The following is a 21995-nucleotide window of genomic DNA, read 5'->3' as shown; positions in this document are numbered from 1 at the left end:
ATCGTTTCAGAGCCAGTCAAACTCGGCTGACCTTGGAACTCTATACTTTCGCACTACTAAAGTATGCAATGGACACCAAGAATGGAGCTAAAAGCTATAGTCTGAACATCAGAGTTGTTTTCTGTTAATTTGCTCTAAAAAATGGTTTAAAGTGAGCCGCGAATGGAAGATTGCTATGCACATATAACGATGACGCTCCAGAAATGCTGTAACAGGTGAAACCGTTCAGAATTTGCATAAATCGTTTGCCCCGCGGGAATTTTGCAATCTGCAATTAGGAATTTGCCAATTTCGGCACGAATTTCGCACGTGCATAAGTCATTGGAGTGAGTTAGTTAGTGATCATTCGTTCAATTTCCTCCATTTCGAATTGTTGAATGGAGTATTTTCCGATTTTCGGATTTTCCTCGGTTTTTCCTAACGAAAACAACGACGACGACGACGACGAGGGCGGCGTATATCTCGTTATGCTCTCGTGTTTATTTTTAAAGTCAAGAATACGATAAGATATGTATATACAGATGTACATAGGCGTCTACGGTTAAAGATATGTATATAATAATATAATATCCGCCGATCAGCCAGAAAATGGGAAAGCTCTGTCTGCCTTTCATTGGGGCGAATGCCTCTGACGTTGCAGCAACAAAGCAGAAAACAATTTTAAAATGTTTAAATGTTGAAGTGAAGAAGCGATCAAACAAGGGCTGTAAATAATTCGCATCGCGTCGTGTTGCACTGAAAAATCACTTGTAAATTGTTGTGTCATTAATTGCGCCAAGAGTGAAGACTGAAAGACTGAAACTAAAAACTGAAAAAAAAAAACAAGCAAAAAGTCGGCACAGTGCGCTGATTGTTGACTCAAATTAAAAGTGCGACAAATTCTCGCATTCATTTTCATTTTCCGTTTTCAGTTTTGTATTTGTTTATTTCGGTGTCGGTTTAATTTTGGTCGCCTGACAATCTCCGAATCGCCGTTAAAAAACGTACACAACAACGGGGCATTTAATTAAATAAATCGCAAACATCAGTCAACGGCCAGTTATTTCCAGCCGCCAAATCGGACATTATATCAGACATTCGGACATTATACTATATCCACACACTCCGAGAGATCCCATCTGGCGAGAGAACCCAGAACACAGAACACACAACACAGAACAGGAAACAATTGAAATCATCTGAGAAATCGGTATTTATGATGGGAATCGTGGCCAAAAGCTTTTTATACACAAATTCTAGATCTATTTGGCAAATCCCTAAGAACATCAACAGATTTATCAACAATATAATTAAACACATATATGTATAATAGTAGTTTAACTAACATAACAGAGACGCACTCAAGAATGTTTTCCTAAGATCCCACACATGAGATGGTCAAAAAAGTATCTGTTTTAAAACACATCAAATGAGTTGTTCTGATCAATTTGAAAGTGGAAAAACGTGGTTTTCTTGGAATTTCGCCACGTAAGAAGCCCTTTAACAATCGCCAACTGTTGGCTGGCCAAACAAATCGCTTTTCCCCATTAACAGCCAAATGCAGCTGTCAATTGGCAACAACGTGCTGGCAAATAGCTAATATTTTCCCAACTTAATGTTGGTAAAGCAACAAGTGGGGTGGGCACAAGTACAAATAGCAGAAGTGTTTGATACATTTCATTTATATTTTTCCATTTCTTCGCTGAAACGCAAATTCATGGGGCAACAACAAGCTGAAGAAGGGTTCATTTCTTGGGCGAAAGTCGCACTGAAGGGCCGTAAACAAAACGCCTTATCTGGGCCAACATCGAACGTAGATAATGGCCAAGTGCCTGGCCAGTCTGGCACACTGATTGACTATTATATACCCACACACTGCGTATATAGCCGACCGATCCGATCCGATCCGATCCAATGCGATCCTAGTCCAGAAGTGGGCCTGCGATTGCGATTTATTAATAGCAATTTGTTTGCCGCCCCCCGACGTCACTATCATTGGCTATTGTCATGATTTTTGGAAGTCTGACAACGTAGAGGGGAAACTTGGGGACTTTTGAACGCACGCTTATGCCGAAACCACAAAGTCTGTAAATCAAGTACACTCGAACTTAGATCGCTAGAAAATGTGTGCCCCACTTTAACTATGCTTTTTCTTCCAACATTAAAAAAAGTGTATAGGTGCAACTAAGTATGTGCCTAATTAAGTAGGCATGTAGTTATCGAATAAAATAAAGCTAAATAATACAATTAATAACACTGAAGTTTAAGTGTGCATATTTAAAATGACACACTCATAAATTACAATTATCGATATTTAATTTGAAATAACAGCTAGTTTCTCTCAGTGCACTACTTACCGCGTGCCCCGCACCGGAGATGAGTTGACAGAATGTGAACAAGTTGTCCGCACTGGCCATCGATTGGAAAGTCCAAGATCACATGGCCCGCCTATGTTAATGTACTATATCTTCTGCAAACGCTGCCTGGGAACTGGAAACTGGGAAAACCCCTGCTGGAGTGACACTGCAGTTCGGAGCAGAAATCCTTTGGATTCGTGATAAGCTGATAGCTGATAGCTGATGATTGCCTGACATGATCAGCGATCAGAAATAGTTCGCAGAAATCTTATCTCTGAAGACTAACACGACAGTACTCATAAGTTTAATTACTGAATATATATTCTTGCCAAACAAATAGTCTTTGTCATCGTCATTGCCATTTAATTGAAAACTAAATAGGTTGATAGGAAAATGTTGATTATAATGTTCTCGGGACTTATTGTGATCTGAAATAGTTACAGATATGGTTTTCTTTTAAACTCCGTTCTTAATCTAATCGAATATCGATGATTCACCCACTGATGGAGGCAAAGCGGAAGAATCTTCCCATCCGGAACGGAAAATTCCGGAATAGAAGCCACTTTGGGATTGCCAATTTGCGGGAGAGAACAAAATACAAAAAACAAAAAACAAAAAACAGTTTGCCAGTCTGTCCATCTGCGTCAATGCGAAAACACTTGTCGCCCACTTGTTAGCGAAGTGGGCGTGGCCGGAGCTGTGCTGACACACAAGCAATTGGGGGCGAAATAATACGAGCAATTTTTTAAAAATAAAACCGTATTTATGGGTACACTGTAACTTTAAATGTTATCTTAGCTGATCTAGGCATCATTATTATTCGCGCAATAAATTCTTTTAAATGTAATATTTATAGATTTATAATAGAAGAAGTACAGAAGTTGCTTTCAAAGAAGTCGTTTAGTTTCCTTATATTTACTAGCTACTCTACTATCTTGGCCGCTGCTGTGAGCGCCCTTACATGCGCTCGAGAGTACCTCAAATGCCTTCCCAATGCCTCCCGGTGGGGATCGTGTTCTATGCTGCTTATCAGCCATCTGGTATCGTCAAATCGATAAATCATGTTCCCAGGGGTTCGGCAATGGCGATGGAGATCTTCCCCCACCTTGATCTACTGTAACTAGCCGTTCTATTAGTAACTGACTTGATCGCTGGCATTGAGGCGCTGGCATCGCTTTCATTTGGCTACAATTTCAATTTCAATTCCATGGCGCTCGTTACATTTTAATTAGATTTAAGATCATTTTCGTATCGTATCGTATTGTATCGTATAGAAAGTAGACCCGGCTCAACTTGACAGAGATCACGTCCCCGCGCTTCCGATCTCCTCCTGTTTAACCCCTAAAATAATCTAACCCTCTCTCAAATTATTATATAGTTTTAAATATTTCCTTTTCTAGTATAACTGCTACGTTTTTAAAATTGATTCCTTTCAGAGCCAATGGCTTTATTTACATTTTTGTAGACGATTTCGTGGAAGTGATAAAATAATAAGTAATCAATTCATTTTAATTAATGGTAATTAAATCAAACACGCTTCGGCCAACAGTGCGTATGAGTGATGGACGTCTAAAGCGTTCCTGTGTGCATTTAGTTAAGTTAATGTATATCATTGTTTCATCTACTTGGGTGTTAAGCAAATCAAGCTAAAGTACTTGAATGTGGAAACTCCAAATTGCTTAAAAGTTGTGCAATTTGTTGAGTTTTCCACCACAGCAAGAATACTTGTAAATAGCTTCAGATTCTCCTGCTAGAATACTTTCAAATAGCTTCAGATTCTCCTGCTAATTCATAACTGAGACCATGCCCACTCACAATGGGCTCTCTGGGCCCAGACAAGGTGCTTGGCCAGTATAGGGTTAAGCCGCCTTTCTCGGCGTTCTCGCGACTGCGCAGTCGACGTCGCAGCCGCCGCTTTTGGCGCAATCGAAAGTTACGTTTGGGCTTTACGTAGAGCGCATTAGTCGAACGCCGATTGTCGGCGGCATTAGTTCAGAGTTAAGTCCCAGAAACGAGCATAATACCCAATACCCAATACCCAAATACGATTCAACTGCGATACATATACAAAGTGCACCTTGGAGACACAGACATTGCAAGTGAGTGGATGAAAAGTCCTTAGGGAATATCTGGAAAAGTGCGGCGAAATCGAGTGGATCGAATTGCTGATCTCTGAATAAACTCTCTGAGTGGATAATCAAATGATTGGTGTGAATTTGAACGGCGGATTCTGAATTCATTTTAATGTGCAAATTTAGATGATTGCCGAATTTTAATTTGAAAATCTCGCCGCAGTGCCATTTATAAGCCGTAATTTGTGCCATTAAATTGCAAATTGTTGCCACCACAAATGATTAAATTAATTAAATTATTAATGGCGCGGTGTCCAAACAACTACAGAAGATGCGACTCTACATACATCATATACTATAGTATATTAATTACATACTCTCGTAGAACGTTGTCTACATACATATGTATGTACATACATATGAAACTAGCTGAAAATCGTGATAGCATTTCTCCAGCGAATTTGCATGCAATCCCGCTTTCCACATCCCATTCCTTCCGGTTTATCCCACGATAAAACTATACATATATAATAATAACTAAAAATGAAGTGCCCACAATTGGTTAATTGTCATGACTTGCGAGAATAAAATGCTTAAAATGATAATAAGTGCAGCGGAGAAATGCGAAAGTTGCTTAGTTCTATGAGACTCATACTTTCTTCTTACTTTTGCTTACTTATTGCAGTTTTATTTGTTTTATGTTTTTAATGCAAAAAGCATATTCAGAAAATGTGGTCTCAGCTTCAATGGAATAACCCCACAAATTATAAATGTTTTGTGGGCTGAACGAATAGAGTGAGCTTTTCTCTCGGTGTATCTTTTACACTTCCAGCTAGCTTTATATCGTTTAGTTTTCGATAGTTATTCGATTCGCATGCAAATCATGTGGGGGGGCCTCTAGAAAACAAGCATTCTGTGCTAATCAGACGGGCCTTTGAATTCCAATCATGAACCCACATTAATTTCCCTTTTGGGCCCCCCAATCGCTGCTCCCAGAAGAAACCCCAAATAAAAGGTGAGAGCTGGTGATATCCCCCATTTTTTTTTTTTTTTTGGTTTTAGTGCTTATCTTATTTGAGATACTGTTCTAGACACGATTCTCCTTACACTTTTTCGGTGGATACAACAAACGCCTAATTGGCAAACGTGACAGATAAAATTCCTCTCTAATTTGGAAACATCACCGAGTTTACAGTCGGTGTTTTGTTTAGAAACAAGCAATATATTTACTTGGAAAATTTTAATTGGTTTTTGTGCCTATTATACATTTCACTTCCGCACTTGGCTTGATATAAATATTTTTTTTTAAGGGGAAACTAGTTTTTAAATTTATTTCCAAAGTGTTTGCACAGCTTTTGAGTTCTGAATGGATGTCTTATCAACGTCTACAGTGAAACCTCGCCCACTTGCCATACATAAAACCAAGCCAAGGAATGAAGAATATTAACGTATAATATATTGCCTACAAGTATTTGACCAAATTTAAGTTTGGATTTGTATTCATATATGATATCCATGTGCATATGTACATAGAGTTAAGGAAGTCTGGCTGTTTTGCCAGCAAGTTAGTGAGTTGTCACTCACAATTAAGTGAAGAACATCGCTTTCAAAGCAGCGCCGTCGAAAATTGTCTGTAAACAATAAAATCAAATTAATTATGGCCAAATAAATCACTGGCATCCGAACTCGGGGCAGAATTATTGCCCTCCGCCGCTGATAAGCGACATGGCATCGCATCGCTTAGCAGAGCTTCTCCGGCCAATTAATGAGTGCGCCGGCAGCGGCGGTAGCAGAGGCAGCGGCGGTAGCAGAGGCAGCGGCGGTAGCAGAGGCAGCGGCGGTAGCAGAGGCAGCGGCGGTAGCAGCGACTATTGGCCAACCAAAGTTCGATGCCGAAGCGGTGAAGTCGAGCGAGAAGTTGAGCTCTGCGCTTTTTCATCTGCCGCTGCGCATGCGCAATGCGTCTGTGGTTTCTGCAACTAGGGCAGTACAGTAGAAACTCCGCAAAACGCACTGATCAGAGAAAATTTATATTTCACAGTTCGAAATTTTGAAATTCAATACCTAATAGGTATTACCTATACATAGGGTCTATATAAGGCACAACATTTTATATAGGCGTTGAATCATATTACATTGCACAAGAGCTCCCTTTAATCAAGTTTTTATTTTATTATCAATCCCAATGCTAGGAGCACTTGTAAATGCTGAGCTCGTGCGCTATTGAAGCTGCACTGTAGTTCGATTAATTAGTGTTTGATCACTGCAGTTAGCTAACAGCATTTACACAGATGTTTCACGGCCTCCTCTTGTTTTTACCCAACTTTGTGTACCCAAAAAAAAAAAAAAATGATGTTTATTGCGAGTTTGAACTTTTAAAAGTAATAAGTTTACCGACACCTCTGCTGCAGTATTATAAAGTATCATTAAATATTTGTGCATTAAATAAGACATCAAATACTTTTGAATTCATTTCAGAACATGGACCTGAGAACAGAAATGGGCGGCTACATCCAGTCCGTGCCCAACACAAAGCGCTTCGTCGTGGAGGACTCGAGTGAGTGATGGCGAGGGGAACCCCCTGCCCGGGGGGGCTGCCTTCCGGTTTAGAAAGTCGAGGAAGTGCGTCGGCCTGCCAGCGGCAGTTAAATAAACCTGCTGCCCGCCGCTCCACGCATTTTAAATCGCCTCTGATCGGATTCCAATCAGATCGCCGTCAAGTTGAAGTTCACAGCACTCAGAGAAATAACTAGTACTTAGCTGCTAGGAAAATCTTAGAATTTTATTGTAAAGTTTGCTTTTATATTAAGTAATGTTTAGCCTTTTATAAACCTGGTATATTTGGATCTATATAATTTTGAAATAAGATACATACGTTAAAACTTTGTATCAATAGAGGGTCGCCTTTCCGAAACTCGATAATATAATATTTATATTTACGGCAGTTCAGTGCGGTGCAGTTAAAAGGCGAACTATTTATCCATGTTTATATATGTATATTTTCTAGAGTTTGCTTTAGCTTTACAGTTGACCTTGGGTCAATTTACATTTCACACCTGCCGAATTGGAGCAGCACGTCACCTCCAGTCACCTCCAATCAATCATCCACTCACTCACTCACTCACTCGCTTACTCACTTTCTCTCTGTTTTTGCAGTTACCAAGGTGACTTCCGATGGGGAGCCGCACGGCATGATGACCATGGTGGCCGGATTGTCCGGCCTTTTGGCGGCCATCATCATTCTGGCCGTCCTCGTGTCCATGGTGACCTGTCGCAAGCAGAAGAGGTAACACATTAACGCATTATATAAAATTGATACTGACCCTGCACTTTTAAAGCAACGCCAGCCGGAAGAGTAATTCCTCCGCCAATGTGGTGGCCATGACCAGTGTGGCGCAGGATCAGCCCCAGTTGGCTGGGAACTTGAACGCAGCGTTCGCTGAGAGCACTCTGACCTTGGACAAGGTCAAGCAGGGCACAGAGGACCAGTGGCGACCCACATCCGTGGTGGTGGAGCGGTACTAGTGGCACCACCGCCGCCAACCAGCAGCGCACGGGCACGTGATGTTTATTGTAAACGTTTGAGACTGACACTTAGCCTAAGGCTTTCCATCACCATCTTTTATCTATGTATACCACATATGACACCTTTTTTTTTGCTTGTTAAAATATTCTATAAAATATATGTGCAAATATATGCTATTTTATAATATATATAAAGAAATACACAATTTAACCAAATGGATCAATATATTCGTATGCAGCTGCGTGCATGTGTAGTAAAAAAGATAGTATACAAAAAAATAGTAGAGAGTCAAAGATTGCAGGTCCTCCATGGGGAGATCCTCTAGAGCGCTGTGTTGCGTCCACCAACGACCATGGCCAGCAATGCCATGCGGATGTACATGCCGTACTCCGCCTGCCGGAAGTAGGCGGCCCTCGGGTCCGAGTCGATGTCGCGGCTGATCTCGTCCAGACGCGGCAGTGGATGCAGCACAATCGAGCGCTTCTTGGCCAGCGTCATCAGCTCGGGCGTCAGCAGCAGATGGCCACAGCACTGTGAAAGTAAAGCAATGGGTATCAATATGCATCAAGTATAATGGAGGCCATGCGACCCTCTTACATTCTCGTAATCCGCCACGTTCTCGAAACGCTCGCGTTGAATGCGCGTCATGTAGATCACATCCGTGTCGGGAAGCACGTCTTTAAGGCCGCTGGCAAAGAACTGCTTGATGCCGCGCTGGTGGACAAACTGGACGACCTCGTTGGGCATCTGCAGGCTGGGCGGCGCCACATACTGCAGGGTCACATTGTACAGGGTCAGCAGGCGGGCCAGCGAGTGCACGGTGCGTCCGTTCTTCAGATCACCCACCATGGTGATGGTCAGCCCGTTCACCGTGCCGAACTCCTCGCGAATGGTGAAGATGTCCAGCAGCGCCTGCGTGGGATGCTCGCCGACGCCATCGCCGGCATTGATTAGCGGCTTGCGGGAGAAGGTTGCTGCGCGCTGTTGGAAATTTAGTGAAGATCATGAATCAAAAAAGGCAATTGGAAGACTACTTCGACTTATACACACCGCTACAGCACCGGGCGTGGGATGACGCAGCACCATGACGTCTGCGTAGCTGGCCATCACCTTGATGCTGTCCTCCAGGCTCTCGCCCTTCTTCACCGACGACGTGATCTGGTCCATGCTGATCACTCGGCCACCCAAACGCAGCATGGCAGCTGCAAAGCTGCACTGCGTCCGCGTGCTGACCTCGTAGAACACACTGGCCATGATCTTGCCGCGCAGCAGCTCGTCCACCGGACGATCCTTTGTCACCCGCAACTTGAGCAGTTGTGCCAGATTAAAGATGTCGTTGAGGTGCTCTTTGTTGAACATGTCCACGGCAAGGATGTGCTTGCCCACCAGCGAGTGGGCCACCGGATTTGGGCTGGAAGTGCGCTGCAAGTACTCCCGCAGCGTGGTGTTGCTGGCGGAATCCAGACGGACGCGTGGCGCTGGCGAGGTGGGGCGCAGGTAGTTGGCTCCATCCACAAAGTGCACCTTTGTCGATGTGCCATGTACGGCTGCACCGGCTGCTCCGCCGGTGGTAAGGAGGCGGGCAAAGGTGTCATTGGCATCGCTGTCGCTGGGCAGCAGATCCTGCGATGCCTCCGACGTGAGTTGCCCCTGCTTGGCACGCACGTTCTGGCCGAAGCCGGGCTGCACCAGCACTTGGCCATCGATGAAGGCAACCTCGCCGCGGAGAACGACGCGGTGGACACGTCCCTTGACCTTGGTGCCCTCGAATGGCGTCCAGCCGGACTTGCTCTTCATCTCGCTGCCCGTTATGGTCCACTCCTCGTCCAGATCCACCTCCACATAGGTGTGCGCCTGTTCGGGCAGATTGAAGATGATTCTCGGATTGCGATGGAACTTCCTCTTGATGTCCTCCAGTGTCAAGCGACCCTCGTGCACGGCCTGCAGGAGAAGCGGCAAAATGGTCTCCACGCCCGGAAATCCCGGCGGCGGACGCTCCGAACGTTTCTCGGCCAGCGTGTGTGGCGCATGATCGGTGGCAAACACATCGATGTAATCAATATTCTCCCACAATGCCTCCTGATCCTCCGGCGAGCAGAGCAATGGCCTTACCTCGGACATTCCGTGACCCAAACGCTCTACATCCTTCGTGCTGAGGAACAAATGATGGGGGCACACCTCGCACGTCACCTTGATGCCCTTCTCCTTGGCGGCACGGATCAACTGGATCTCCTCCTTACGCGCCACATGGCAGATATGAACGGAACGGTCCAGCAGATGGGCCAGCATGATCACAGCCGCTGTGCTCTGCTTCTCCGCATGGCAAACGATGGGCGCCCGTTTGGGCCAGTGGCTGAGATGCCTCTGCCAGCTGGTCATGTCGCTCAGCTTCAGGGTACCGAACGTGTCGTTCAGGTACATTTTCAGGCCACACGCCTGACTGGCCAGCTCGTTGACCTGCGCCCAGTTCCCATCGGAGGCGCCCACATACAGCGCATAGTCGCACCGTGCTCCCGCTTTGGCCAGCTCCTGGAACTGGTTGAACGTCTCTCTGTCCACGATCGAGGGATTCGTGTTGGGCATGGCGCACACGAGGGTCACTCCGCCGGCCAAGGCGGCGGCTGTTCCACTGGCGAAGTCCTCCTTGTGCGTGGCTCCCGGCTCCCGCAAATGCACATGCACATCGATGAAACCCGGCAGCTTCACAATCCTCCGCGAGGTCATGCAATCCGTGTGCGTTTTCATTGGCGGTTTGCCGCCGTTCATGCGCATCGATTCCACCAGCAGCTTGGTGCACTTCACATCGGTAACCAGCGGAATGGAGTAGTCCACGGCCAGGCGACGGGTGCGGTAGCCATGGGTCATGAACGAGGAGACCCTGGGATAATATGAGGCAAATCAATAATCAATTTAAGAAAAAGATTCAAGAAGGTTGCCGTAGAATTGAGAGATTAGTTTGCGTAAAAACGGACGGACAAACTGACATACGGACACGAGGAATGCTGATAATAGGTATACCTTATATAATCGGAAATTGCAACTTTGTGACAGGAATTTAAATAACATTAGCAAAGATAAAAGCTGAAAGTGGATCGTTTGAATATCAGTTTTACCCCACACAAACAGAAATTCTTGGTATTCAGTTCTAAGTACTTGCACACCAAGTGGGCTTTATATAAATAAATAAATAACATTTAAGATGTCTGAGTCCGATAAGAAATGGAAGTAAGCCAAGCCCTTTTATAACTTAAAATACTATACATACGCCAAATTATTATTATTTTCTTTTTTTGGCACAGCAAACTGTTCAAGGCCTGACAATGAAGTGACTAATGACTAATATTGGTGTGAGTATTGAATTATTAATAGCACTGAAAATGGAATTTTTATCTAAATAGGTTAGCTCTATATATATTCGCTATGAAACAGACAAAAATAAAGCCCTCAAAGAACTCTGTTATATAACACTCATTAGTCAATGCAATTAGAATGCAAATAGCAAGTGCACTTGCACTTGCACTTCTCGCTCAAGTTCCATGGATCACCAATTTAGTGGTATGTAATCTATAACGATCCAGTGCCTTAACTTATCGATTGGTCACCACCGCGTAGTAGAGTAGTAGCGTAGTACTCACCGCCTGGCGCCTCCGCCGCTCATCGGAAGGTTGATGACCAGGTCGAACTGCTTGTTGGCCAGGAACTCGGCCAGGTGCCTCAGCTCCCCGTTGATGTCGTCGGGTGTCGTCTTGTCGAATGTCCACTGCACGGATTCCACCTGCAATGGCAAAAGCATGCATGCATGCATATACACTCGTACCTATGTATATCATATATATTCATATAGTAAGGAGTAGAATGCGATCGACCATTACCAAGGCCACATGTCATCGTCATCGTCATCCGCGCCATTAACTCCACTTTCCATCAATTGTTTGCCCAGAGTACACTATACAGATATCACTATTTATGGATCTTTCATGTCTACATCGAAAACAATAGAGCAACAGGCCATATCGATGGCACAGTGGTGCAGATATGATCTTGGTATGAACACTGAGGTAAAGATAACGCAAGATACAAGGCGATCTTGTAAAAAACTTAAAAGTAAACTAAGTGAGTTTGGCACTTAAAAAATGTATCGATTCCATTGTGCAATGTAGTTGTTATACAAAATATACAATATATAAGTTGTAAACAGGTGACATAGCTTTTTCATCATCCGAAATATGATTGCATACTGTAAGAGAAGTAACAATTTCATATATCACTTTTTGATATAATACTTCCTTGTGAGGCTATCTTATTTGGGCAACTCCTTGAGTTTTCATAAGTTTTTGAAGCACAGTGAAGTGGAAATCAATTCCGTTTTCGTTGGAGCACCAGGAACTGGCTGATAATGGATAATTGGGCCGGAGGAGGTGGTGGCCGGAAGAGTCGTCCGGCTCTTATCTTTCCGATTGCCAGTGTCATTACTAGATCGCAGATTGGTAATTGGTGAACTCCGATCGCAGATTGCACATTTTATCAGCCGCAATTCAGTCACAATTTAGCAATCGGTCGTCGAGTATGGGCTGCTCCTGGTCGCGATCCGAGCAGGTGGATTCCAGTGCCACGCCCAATGCCCTGCAGGCGGGCATTCCCGCCCATCGTCTCCAGCGGAGGCGTCGCCGGGAGGAGAAGCATCACCGCCAGCTGCAGAAGCTGCAAAAGCGCAACGCACGAAAACGTCGCCGGAAGAGGGGCGCAGGATTCGGTTCCGCCGTTTCCGGAGGACCTATTTCCGGTCGGAGTGGATCGATTAACAGGCGAAACATCAGCGCAAAAAGCCATCCCGATCTTGCCCTGCAACTGCGTCTGCTGGGCGGCAGCAATGGTAGCACGGCCACCGAGTGTGTCAGTGCTCTGTATGCCAGGACATTGGAGCAGCAGCGCGAGGAGTTCCAGCGAACCGTGGAGCAGAGGACACTGCACCAGTTGGACCGCGAGTTGCACACCTTCCTGCTGAACCAATTGCTCCTGGGTGTCCAGTTCTTTGGGCACTTCGAGGCCGAGATGGCCGTGATCGATGCCCAAATCGCGGCCAGGCGGCGCAACTGCTCCGCCGAGAAGCTGGCCGAGCACAGCCTGCTCCAGAGTAGCGCCATCGATGCGGCTGTCGCCAGGAATCTGCTCTTCAAGCCGCCGTGAGTCCATCCACATCCTATACATTTACATTTTTATCTTGATATTTTCCGTACATATGTACACCTATATCTATGTCCCGTTCCAGGTCTTCGAAGGCAACGCCACAGCTGCTGCAGAAACCCGTGACCTATGTGGTCTTTGAGAACGTGGACGTGGCGCGACCACATGATGCCAACTACGACACCGTGGCATCACTGTGCAAGGTGCTCCTGGAGACGGACTACTACCAGACAACGCCCTGCCCCTCCGAGCTGGTCAACTTGATGGAGATGACCCGGTGGATGGGCTATGTGCGCCTCAAGCTGCGCGACCAATTGCCACATCCGCAGGCGCACACGAGCAGTAGCTCCAGCTCACCCTTGCCGGCGAGCAGCGATGAGGAGTGCATCTACACGGATGTGGGATCCTCACCATCGTCGGGCTACAGTTCGGGCGACTACGATTATGTCTACTTGGCCAGATTGAATACTCCGCGTCCGCTGGAGGAGCTGCGATTTGGGCGGGAGTTCAATTTCCGTAGGAATGTCCTGCCGGAGAGTTGCATTCGCCGTTTGGCCAACTGTTTGCCACCTTGGATGGAGCAAACCGACGACGAGGAGTCATCCTCCTCCGCCGCATCCAGCGGTGATGAGGACGATAAGGATCAGGCGAGTATCGACAATCGCAGATATCCACCGGCTGGCTATGAAACGGTGGAGGTGCTACGCCAGTGTCATGTGGAGCAACTGCAGCAGTGCTACCTCAGTTCGCAGCAGTTCATGTTGTACTTTGGTGAGGTGCTCCGTCATCACTTGGCCAACCAATTGGGCATCAGTCAGTCTCAGCTGGCCGCGTGCTCGTATCGCGGCTGTAGTGTTTATACCGCTCGCGAGGAGCTGGTGCCCGCCATCCATGTGCCCAACTTCTGGCCGGATTGCGCCTTCGAGTTCTGGATGAGGGCACGTCCCCGATTGACCAACATCCATACTGCCGAGCAGTTCCAATGGCCGACGGAGCAGATGAAGAAACGCATCCGATCCATGGGCTTCCATGTCGTACCAGTGGGCTATGCGCCAAAGCGCTCGAGAAATCCCTTCAGGGAACTGGAGTGGCGCATTGTCTTTCCCCAGGCGGAGCAGTTTCTCGAGCGGCACTGCCTGACGCCCATGCAACTGAAGGTGTTCCAACTGATGAAGCTGCTGGTCAAGACCTTTGTAGACGAATCCTCATCCTCATCCTCATCCTCATCGTTATCCAGTGACCAATCACCGGGAGCTTTGCTCGAGCAGCTGAGAGCCCATATGTTTTGGCAGTGTGAGCAGCACAGCAATGACTGGCCAGAGGAGTTTCTGGGCGAGCGATTGGTTCGGTTCATCCGCTCCTTCGACGCCTGTTTGGCCAAGAAGCACCTGAGCGACTACTTCATCGAGCGGCGGAATCTCTTCGAGCACGTCCCAGAGGACACGCTGATGAAGCTGCGCAGCATAATGGCTGGCATTGCGGAGCAACCACTGCTGCATGTCATCCAGGCACTAAGGAATCTTCAGCACGCGCCGGAATTCTACCCGCAACTGGAGTACAAGCGACTGTTGGCGAATCTCTTTAGCCAGGATTACCTGGAGCTGCACGGACGGGGCAAGTTCTCGCGTCCCCGTCAGGGATTTCCCGCTTTAGAGAACCGTGATGAAAACAACGGCGGACAGCAGGTGGAGGAGAAAAAAGCCGAAAGAGGAGAGATCACCGATGCCAAGGGGCTCTTGGGATTGGCTCAGCACCAGGAGCGCTCGAGAGGAAAGCTGCGCAGGAAGACGCAGCTCCTAAGGGCCACGACTCAGCAACGGCAGATCTCGGAGGCGGAACAAAGGCGCTGCTCGCTGGACTCCCTGGATCGCCAACTGCTACTGGCACGCTCCAATCCGGAGAGTTCCAGGAGCCAGAAAGCGGCGAAGCCTCAACTGAACAACGGCTTGGAGATCCTGCGAAGGAGCAATCTGGTCGAGCTGCTGCTGGATCATTCGCTGGCCATGTTGGCGTGTGCCACCCGATTTGGCAACCGTACCCATGCACAGCTTTATCTGGAGCAGGGCCAAAGATTGTGCCGCCTCTATCAGCACCTCGGTTGCTCCCAGCAGGCACAGCACTTCGTCCACGAACTACAGAGCGCAGCCAGCGATATGGAACGTATGTGTGGATCGCATATACCAAGCATAGCCGGCGGAAGTCCCACAGCAGAGGATGAATCTCCGCCAGCGCCAAGGAAATCCATCAAGTTCCAGGAGCATGTCGTGCAAATACACTCTCCAGATCCCCTGACCATGCCCAAGCATATGCCCCATCTGGAAAACCACCAGCTCAATGGCATTCTAAGAGCTCACCACCAGGAGGAGGAGACGAACGCCATTGAGTCCCTGCCGGAGGAGGACAGCAAGAGCGCATTGCTGCGGGAAATAGAGAGTCGCATTGATGGGAAACCCACAGCACAAAGGGACAGAGAACCAATGGATCCCCCAAAAGTGGATAACCCAGAGCCCCAAACGGAAGAGGAATCAAAATCGGAGGAAACAGCCAAAGAGGAATCACTCCTCTCGCTGAACGGAATCCTGCAGAGATTTCCCATCGACAGGGATACGTTGCAAGTGCTGGGCAGCAAAACGGAGCAACTGGTCCTTAAAGTAACCCCTTCCGAGGCCAAGCGGGAGGAGCTCAAGGAGATCCTCAAGCGCAACACACAGAAGCTCAAGGGCGCTTTCAACTAGAGACAATAAAGATAATACTACCATATAGTAGCCAAATTGCCTAATCCCCCAGGCGATTATTGATATATTGATATTTTGATACCAGATAAACCAGTTGTGATAAGGGCGATAGGAAGATAGGGATAGGGATAGAAATATGTGTAGATAGATAGTTATGGGCCATAAAGAACTGTGGGCCATATATATAATCTTGACATCGATGTAATTTCTCTATGACAATACTGCTGTTGCATTTGTAAACCAAAGTCACAGTTATGGAAAATAAATAATGCAAAATAAACATGAAAGCCATTCAATGTGTAAAATAAGTCATTGGAAAACAGGTGATTGGAAAATAAATAGAGGGAAATGAGTATTAGAGCTACTCGACGTTGTTGACTCACATCTCCAATGCACTTTGATAAAAGTACACAATAATACACAATAAGGACACAATGATCGTGCAATCAATTAAGACTTAAATGATTATTCTACTATCTGTTTGTACTCACATCAACTCCGTGTTCCGCATAAAAGTCGCCAGTGCCCATGGAAGCGTATAGCTTGTAGCCCATCTTGGCCAGATCTCGAATAGAAGGCAGCAGCTCCATTTTGTGCTGCAGAGGAATGGAGTAACCAATACATCAATATACTAGAGATTGGGAATTCTGTGCACCACAAACCTTGAAACTGCCAATGGAGAGGAGCACGGCGTTCTTGGGTATCTGGAAGCCGGTGGACATCATGGCCTTGAGATACGCCTCATAGCGATTGTCCCCGAAGCAGGCCACCTCGCCGGTGGAGGCCATCTCGACGCCCAGCTGAACATCTGCGCCCGCGAGACGCGAGAAGCTGAACTGTGGCACCTTGACGCCCACCTTGCCGACACCATGGAGCACGTCCAGCGGCTCCACATCGAGTCCCACAATGGCTCGCGTCGCCGTGGCCACAAAGTCATGGTCCAGCGTCTTGGAGACGAAGGGGAAGGATCGTGACACCCGGACATTGCATTCGATAACCTTCAGCTCGTTGTTCTTGGCAATCAGCTGCATGTTGAAGGGGCCGGTGACATCCAGTACGCTGGCCAGATCGCAAGTGATCCGCTTGATGGCCTCCAAGGTCTCCGCATTCAGATCCTGCGGTGGAGTGACCAGCGTGGCATCACCAGAATGCACACCGGCATTCTCCACGTGCTCCGAAACAGCCATGCACAGGATGCGTCCATCGGCGGCGACTGCATCCACATCGATCTCCTTGGCCTCGGTGAGGAACTTGGAGATGACAACCGGATGCTCGCGGCTCACCTCCGATGCGGCGTTCAGGTACGTCTCCAGATCCTGATTGGAATAGGCCACATTCATGGCCGCGCCGGAGAGCACATAGGATGGCCTAACCAGACAGGGATAGCCAACCTCCTCGCAAAATTCGATGGCCGACTGTAGGTTGGTCAGCTCCTTCCAGCGCGGCTGCAGAATGCCCTTCCTGTCCAGCATGCGGGAGAACTTGAATCGATTTTCGGCACAATCGATGGACTCCGGCGATGTACCCAACACCTTGGCCTGCTGGCGATGCAGATCCATGGCTATGTTGTTGGGCAGCTGGCCGCCCATGGACAGAATGATGCCTTCGCTATTCTCCATCTCGTAGATGTCCATGACCACCTCGAAGCTAATCTCCTCGAAGTACAAGCGATCGCACATATCGTAGTCGGTGGACACCGTTTCCGGGTTGTAATTAATCATGATGGTGGGTCGCTGGAGCTTCCTCAGTTCGCGCAGACAGCCCACGGCACACCAATCGAACTCCACGGAGGATCCGATTCGGTAGACGCCCGAGCCCACCACAATGGTGTGACCGCCGGGGAAGTCCACATCGTGCTCGCTTCCGTTATACGTGTTGTACAGATAGTTGGTACTGGCGGGCCATTCGCCGGCCACCGTGTCGATCTGCTTGACATGCGGACGGATGCCAAACTCCTGCCGCTGGTGGCGAACAGCGAGCTCCGTGCTCTTGATGGCCTTGGCTATCTGCTTGTCCGAAAAACCAAAACGCTTTGCCTTCAGCAGCAGTGGGGCATCGATTCGACTGCCAGCCTTGGTGAGTTCGAACTGAAGATCGATGATCCTCTTCAGTTTGGCGAGGAACCAGCAATCGATATTGGTTAGTTGATGCAGTTCAGAGATCGTCATGCCCAACTTCAGAGCAGCGGCGATGACGAAGGGACGACGATCAGTCGGCTCCGAAAGCTGCTCGACCAGCTGCGTCCGACCAGCGTCAAGCGGCACCACATCCGGATCAAAGCCAAGCACATCGCTGTCCACCATGCGCAGGGCTTTCTGAAACGCTTCCTCGAAGTTGCGGCCGATGGCCATCACCTCACCGACGCTTTTCATGGAGCTGCCAATGTGCTTGCTAACTCGCACGAATTTCGCCAGATCCCAGCGTGGAATCTTGACCACACAGTAATCCAGGGATGGCTCAAAGCAGGCCGTCGTATTGCCCGTCACCGAGTTCTTGATATCTGGCAGGGGCATTCCCAAAGCCAACTTGGCGGCCACATAGGCCAGAGGATAGCCGGTGGCCTTGCTGGCCAACGCGGAGCTGCGCGACAGTCGGGCATTCACCTCGATGATGTAGTACTGCTCCGAATGGGGACACAAGGCGTACTGGATGTTGCACTCGCCAACGACGCCAAAGTGACGGATCACCTTCAGGGCGGTGCTACGGAGCATTTGGTACTCGCGATCCGAGAGGGTCTGCGACGGGGCCACCACTATACTCTCGCCCGTGTGAATGCCCAGGGGATCGAAGTTCTCCATGTTGCAAACGGTAATGCAGTTGTCGTAGGCATCGCGCACCACCTCGTACTCTACTTCCTTCCATCCCTTCAGGGATTTGTCCACGATTAGCTGACTCGAGTGGGCCAGTGCCTGTTGGGCCAGGATCTGCAGCTCCTGCTCGTTGTTGGCGAATCCGGAACCCAGTCCGCCGAGAGAGAAGGCAGCACGGGCCATCACCGGATAACCCAAGCGACTGGCCGCATCAAGTGCCTCTGCAACGGAGTATACTGCCTCAGATGGCGCCACCTGCTCGCCAATCTCGTTCACCCGCTCGGCAAAAAGCTTCCTGTCCTCCGTCTCGATGATCGACTGGATGGGTGTGCCCAGAATGCGGACATTGTACTTGGAGAACACTCCGGCTCGCTCCAGTTCCACGCCACAATTGAGGGCGGTTTGGCCGCCGAAGGTGAGGAGTACTCCGTTCGGACGCTCCGACTTGATCACCTGCTCCACATAGTGTGGTGTCAAGGGCAGGAAGTAGCACTTGTCGGCCATTCCCTTGGAGGTCTGTACGGTGGCTATGTTCGGATTGATGAGCACGGTCTGAATGTTTGATTCCCTCATCGCTTTGATGGCCTGCGAGCCGGAGTAGTCAAACTCGCCAGCCTGACCAATGGACAGTCCACCGGATCCCAGGATAAGGACTTTGCGCGGCTTCACCGGAGCCGGTTCTTTGGAAATCCTAGTCGGACGCAATCGCTGCTCGATCAGCTGCAGGATGGTCAGGTCCTTCTGTTTAATGCTCTCCAGAAAAACATCAAATAGGAACTCCGTGTCCTGCGGTCCAGCATGATGCTCCGGATGGAACTGAACCGAAAAGTAGGGCTTGCTGGCATGGACAATGCCCTCGTTGGTGCCGTCGTTGGCATTCACAAACAGCTCCGACCAGCCGTCGGGCAACTGCTCCAAATCGACCGCGTATCCGTGATTCTGCGACGTCATCAGACAGCGTCCAGTTGCTCGGTGCAAGCAGGGCAGATTGTGGCCTCGATTGCCGTACTTCATCTTGTACGTGGAGCAGCCGATGGCCTTCGCCAGCAGTTGGTGACCCAGGCAGATGCCAAAGACGGGCTTTCGACCCTCCTCAATCACTTTTCGCACCTGGGAGCAAAAGATTAGGTAAAAATTAGTTCTTTAGCATTATTTTCTACTCAAATGAACCCACTAAGACACCCACCTGTTGGACGATCTGGTCGCAGCTCTCCGGATTGCCAGGTCCGTTGGACAGGAAGAGGGCGTCGAACTGCTCATCCTCGAGACGAGCGCTCCAGGGGAGCAAGGTCACCGAGGCGCCACGTTGCAGCAAGCAGCGCAGCTGGTTGAGCTTCAGTCCGCAGTCCAGAATGGCGATCCGGGGTCCCTTGCCATTGGGATCCCCGTACACATGTCGCTCCTTAACGCTGCACTCCTGGGCCAAATTCCTGACGTTCGGATCCTCGAAACTGGACTTAGGCAGTCCCTCGACCGGCGGTTTCTCGTAGACAATCTTGCCCAACATGCTTCCCTGCTCCCTCAGCTTTTTGGTCAGGGCTCGGGTATCGATGTCTTTAATACCGGGAACCTTGTGCTGCTGCAGCCATTGGGGCAGGGTCTTCCATTTGCGCCAGTGCGATGCCTCATCATCCACCTCGCCCACCACCAAGGCGGTGGCCTGGACAACGCCCTTCATCCACTCAAAGTGCAGCGGCAGTCCGTGCTCGTCCTCATCCGGAGCCGGCACCCCATAGTTACCGATCAGTGGGTACGTGAGCACCAGGATCTGACCACTGTACGATCGATCCGTAAGCGCCTCCGTGTAGCCGACCATGCCAGTTTGGAAGACCACCTCGCCACCAACACCCACTTTGGATTCTTCGTCCGAGGGAACGTAGCCAAAGGAGTAGCCGGGCAACACAGTGCCATCCTCCAGTGCGAGGTAACAGTTCGCAGATTCCATATTGGACGAGTTGCTGGGGAGGATTGGAAACCATAGGGTATTCTTTAGTACCTTTCATTCGTAACCCGTCTTAAATAAACGAGCAAAGTTAATTAATTAAGAGATAATATCTCTTCGAAGGAAAGAAGACAACAATTTTGAGGCGAAAATCTGATAACAATACTCGACGACTTTGGGAACTTTAATTAATAAGTTATATGATACATGTGTATGGTGTGTGTGCATACCCTTTATTTAAAATATTGTAATTGTAATGCTTAAAAAGCACGTTGTTCCCAATAATTATAAATTAAATATTACATTTTATGCTATGTTTAATTTATAAAAATATATATTGTACATATACTTATTAAATAAATTCTCTTTTAAGGATATTTCTGCACTTCCAAATAAAATATTTTAATTTACACAACTATAGGGAGTATCTTTATTACAGGTACCAAAACATATTTATTTTTACCTAAATACAAATATATATATGCTCTTTGACTTTACAATTGCAGGGTACCAAAATACTTTATACGCCGACAAAGCAACATGTGTTCCTCAACACACACGCACACGCACCAGTTTGCCGGCGCAAATCATTATAGTAAGAATCCAATAAGAAGCCGCTATAGTTAAAAGTATGCATGTATTTGCCCGTCTGGCAACATGTTGCGCGGGGCACAATATGTTTCTGATTGGGAATGGACATTGCTTATCAAGCAACTCAATTTGTTGTTGTCATTTGTTATTGTCATTCACGGTTTGTTTACACGACGACTAACGGCGGAGATAAAAGAGGAAGAGCGATTGTGTGTGTGCGTAAGCACGTGTGAGAAGTTTGGCTCCAATTGGAAACCGGTTCGGTCAGCAAATGAGAATAACAATAACATTGACTTTGACTTTAGCTTTGCCTTTGGGCAGGAAATTGTGGAAAAACCAACTGAGAATTTCTAAGCTACGCGATGCATTTATATCGCCATTAAATGATCCTTTTCCCTTCTGCACACATTACAATTACAACACACTTACGATTCCTATGCCGTATACTTTCAAGCAAAGCTCTCTCTTTGCTGCACTTGTAGTTGTGAACACGTTTTAGTTTTGACTCAAATGCGATTTGCTTTTTGATTTGTTTACTTTGCGACACCGCTTTCAGAGCTGGGCAACTTCGCACTCCTCCGATATGTTTGAGCTAAGCATTTAACTGTGTTTGCTTGCAAATTGGCTCCAATTAACGTCTGGCAAATCAAAGTCGCACAACTGAATTCACCGCCTTATTAAATCGGAATCTGCATGCATCATGTGCTAAAAAATGCCACAGCGAGAGCTCAGCTCAGCGGAGGGGAACTTTGCTGGAAATATTATTGAAGGTTGGGAACTTAGCTGGAAATGCAGAAAC

The 21995-nt window shown here is 47.8% G+C and overlaps 3 protein-coding genes across 5 annotated transcripts; 2 read left to right on the top strand and 1 right to left on the bottom strand.

The window, feature by feature from the left end:
* Window positions 1-837: 837 nt before the first annotated feature.
* LOC6525000 lies at window positions 838-8153 on the top strand. 3 transcript variants are annotated; one of them, XM_015190550.3, is made up of 4 exons: window positions 838-1189; window positions 6887-6965; window positions 7565-7694; window positions 7747-8153. In XM_015190550.3, the coding sequence occupies exons 2-4, from the start codon at window positions 6890-6892 to the stop codon at window positions 7931-7933; spliced, it is 393 nt and encodes a 130-aa protein (XP_015046036.1). In that variant the 5' UTR covers window positions 838-1189; window positions 6887-6889; the 3' UTR covers window positions 7934-8153. The 3 variants fall into 3 exon arrangements, with proteins under 3 accessions (XP_015046036.1, XP_002100840.2, XP_015046037.1); XM_002100804.4 differs by lacking the exon at window positions 838-1189 and adding an exon at window positions 4196-4435; XM_015190551.3 differs by lacking the exon at window positions 838-1189 and adding an exon at window positions 5269-5423.
* Window positions 8140-21887, bottom strand: LOC6524998 (CAD protein). The gene is made up of 8 exons (XM_002100802.4): window positions 21626-21887; window positions 19850-20621; window positions 16516-19773; window positions 16345-16449; window positions 11570-11709; window positions 8985-10812; window positions 8532-8915; window positions 8140-8465 (listed from the first exon to the last, which is right to left on the bottom strand). Exons 2-8 carry the CDS (start codon window positions 20606-20608, stop codon window positions 8256-8258), a joined length of 6684 nt encoding a protein of 2227 aa, XP_002100838.2. The 5' UTR covers window positions 20609-20621; window positions 21626-21887; the 3' UTR covers window positions 8140-8255.
* LOC6524999 lies at window positions 11728-16144 on the top strand. The gene is made up of 2 exons (XM_002100803.4): window positions 11728-13117; window positions 13204-16144. Exons 1-2 carry the CDS (start codon window positions 12501-12503, stop codon window positions 15851-15853), a joined length of 3267 nt encoding a protein of 1088 aa, XP_002100839.1. The 5' UTR covers window positions 11728-12500; the 3' UTR covers window positions 15854-16144.
* Window positions 21888-21995: the final 108 nt, after the last annotated feature.

This window comes from Drosophila yakuba, chromosome X (genome assembly GCF_016746365.2).
Source record: "Drosophila yakuba strain Tai18E2 chromosome X, Prin_Dyak_Tai18E2_2.1, whole genome shotgun sequence".
Taxonomy (NCBI): domain Eukaryota; kingdom Metazoa; phylum Arthropoda; class Insecta; order Diptera; family Drosophilidae; genus Drosophila; species Drosophila yakuba.
The sequence above is the reverse complement of the archived record's forward strand: the minus strand, read 5'-3'. Positions and strand labels throughout refer to the sequence as shown.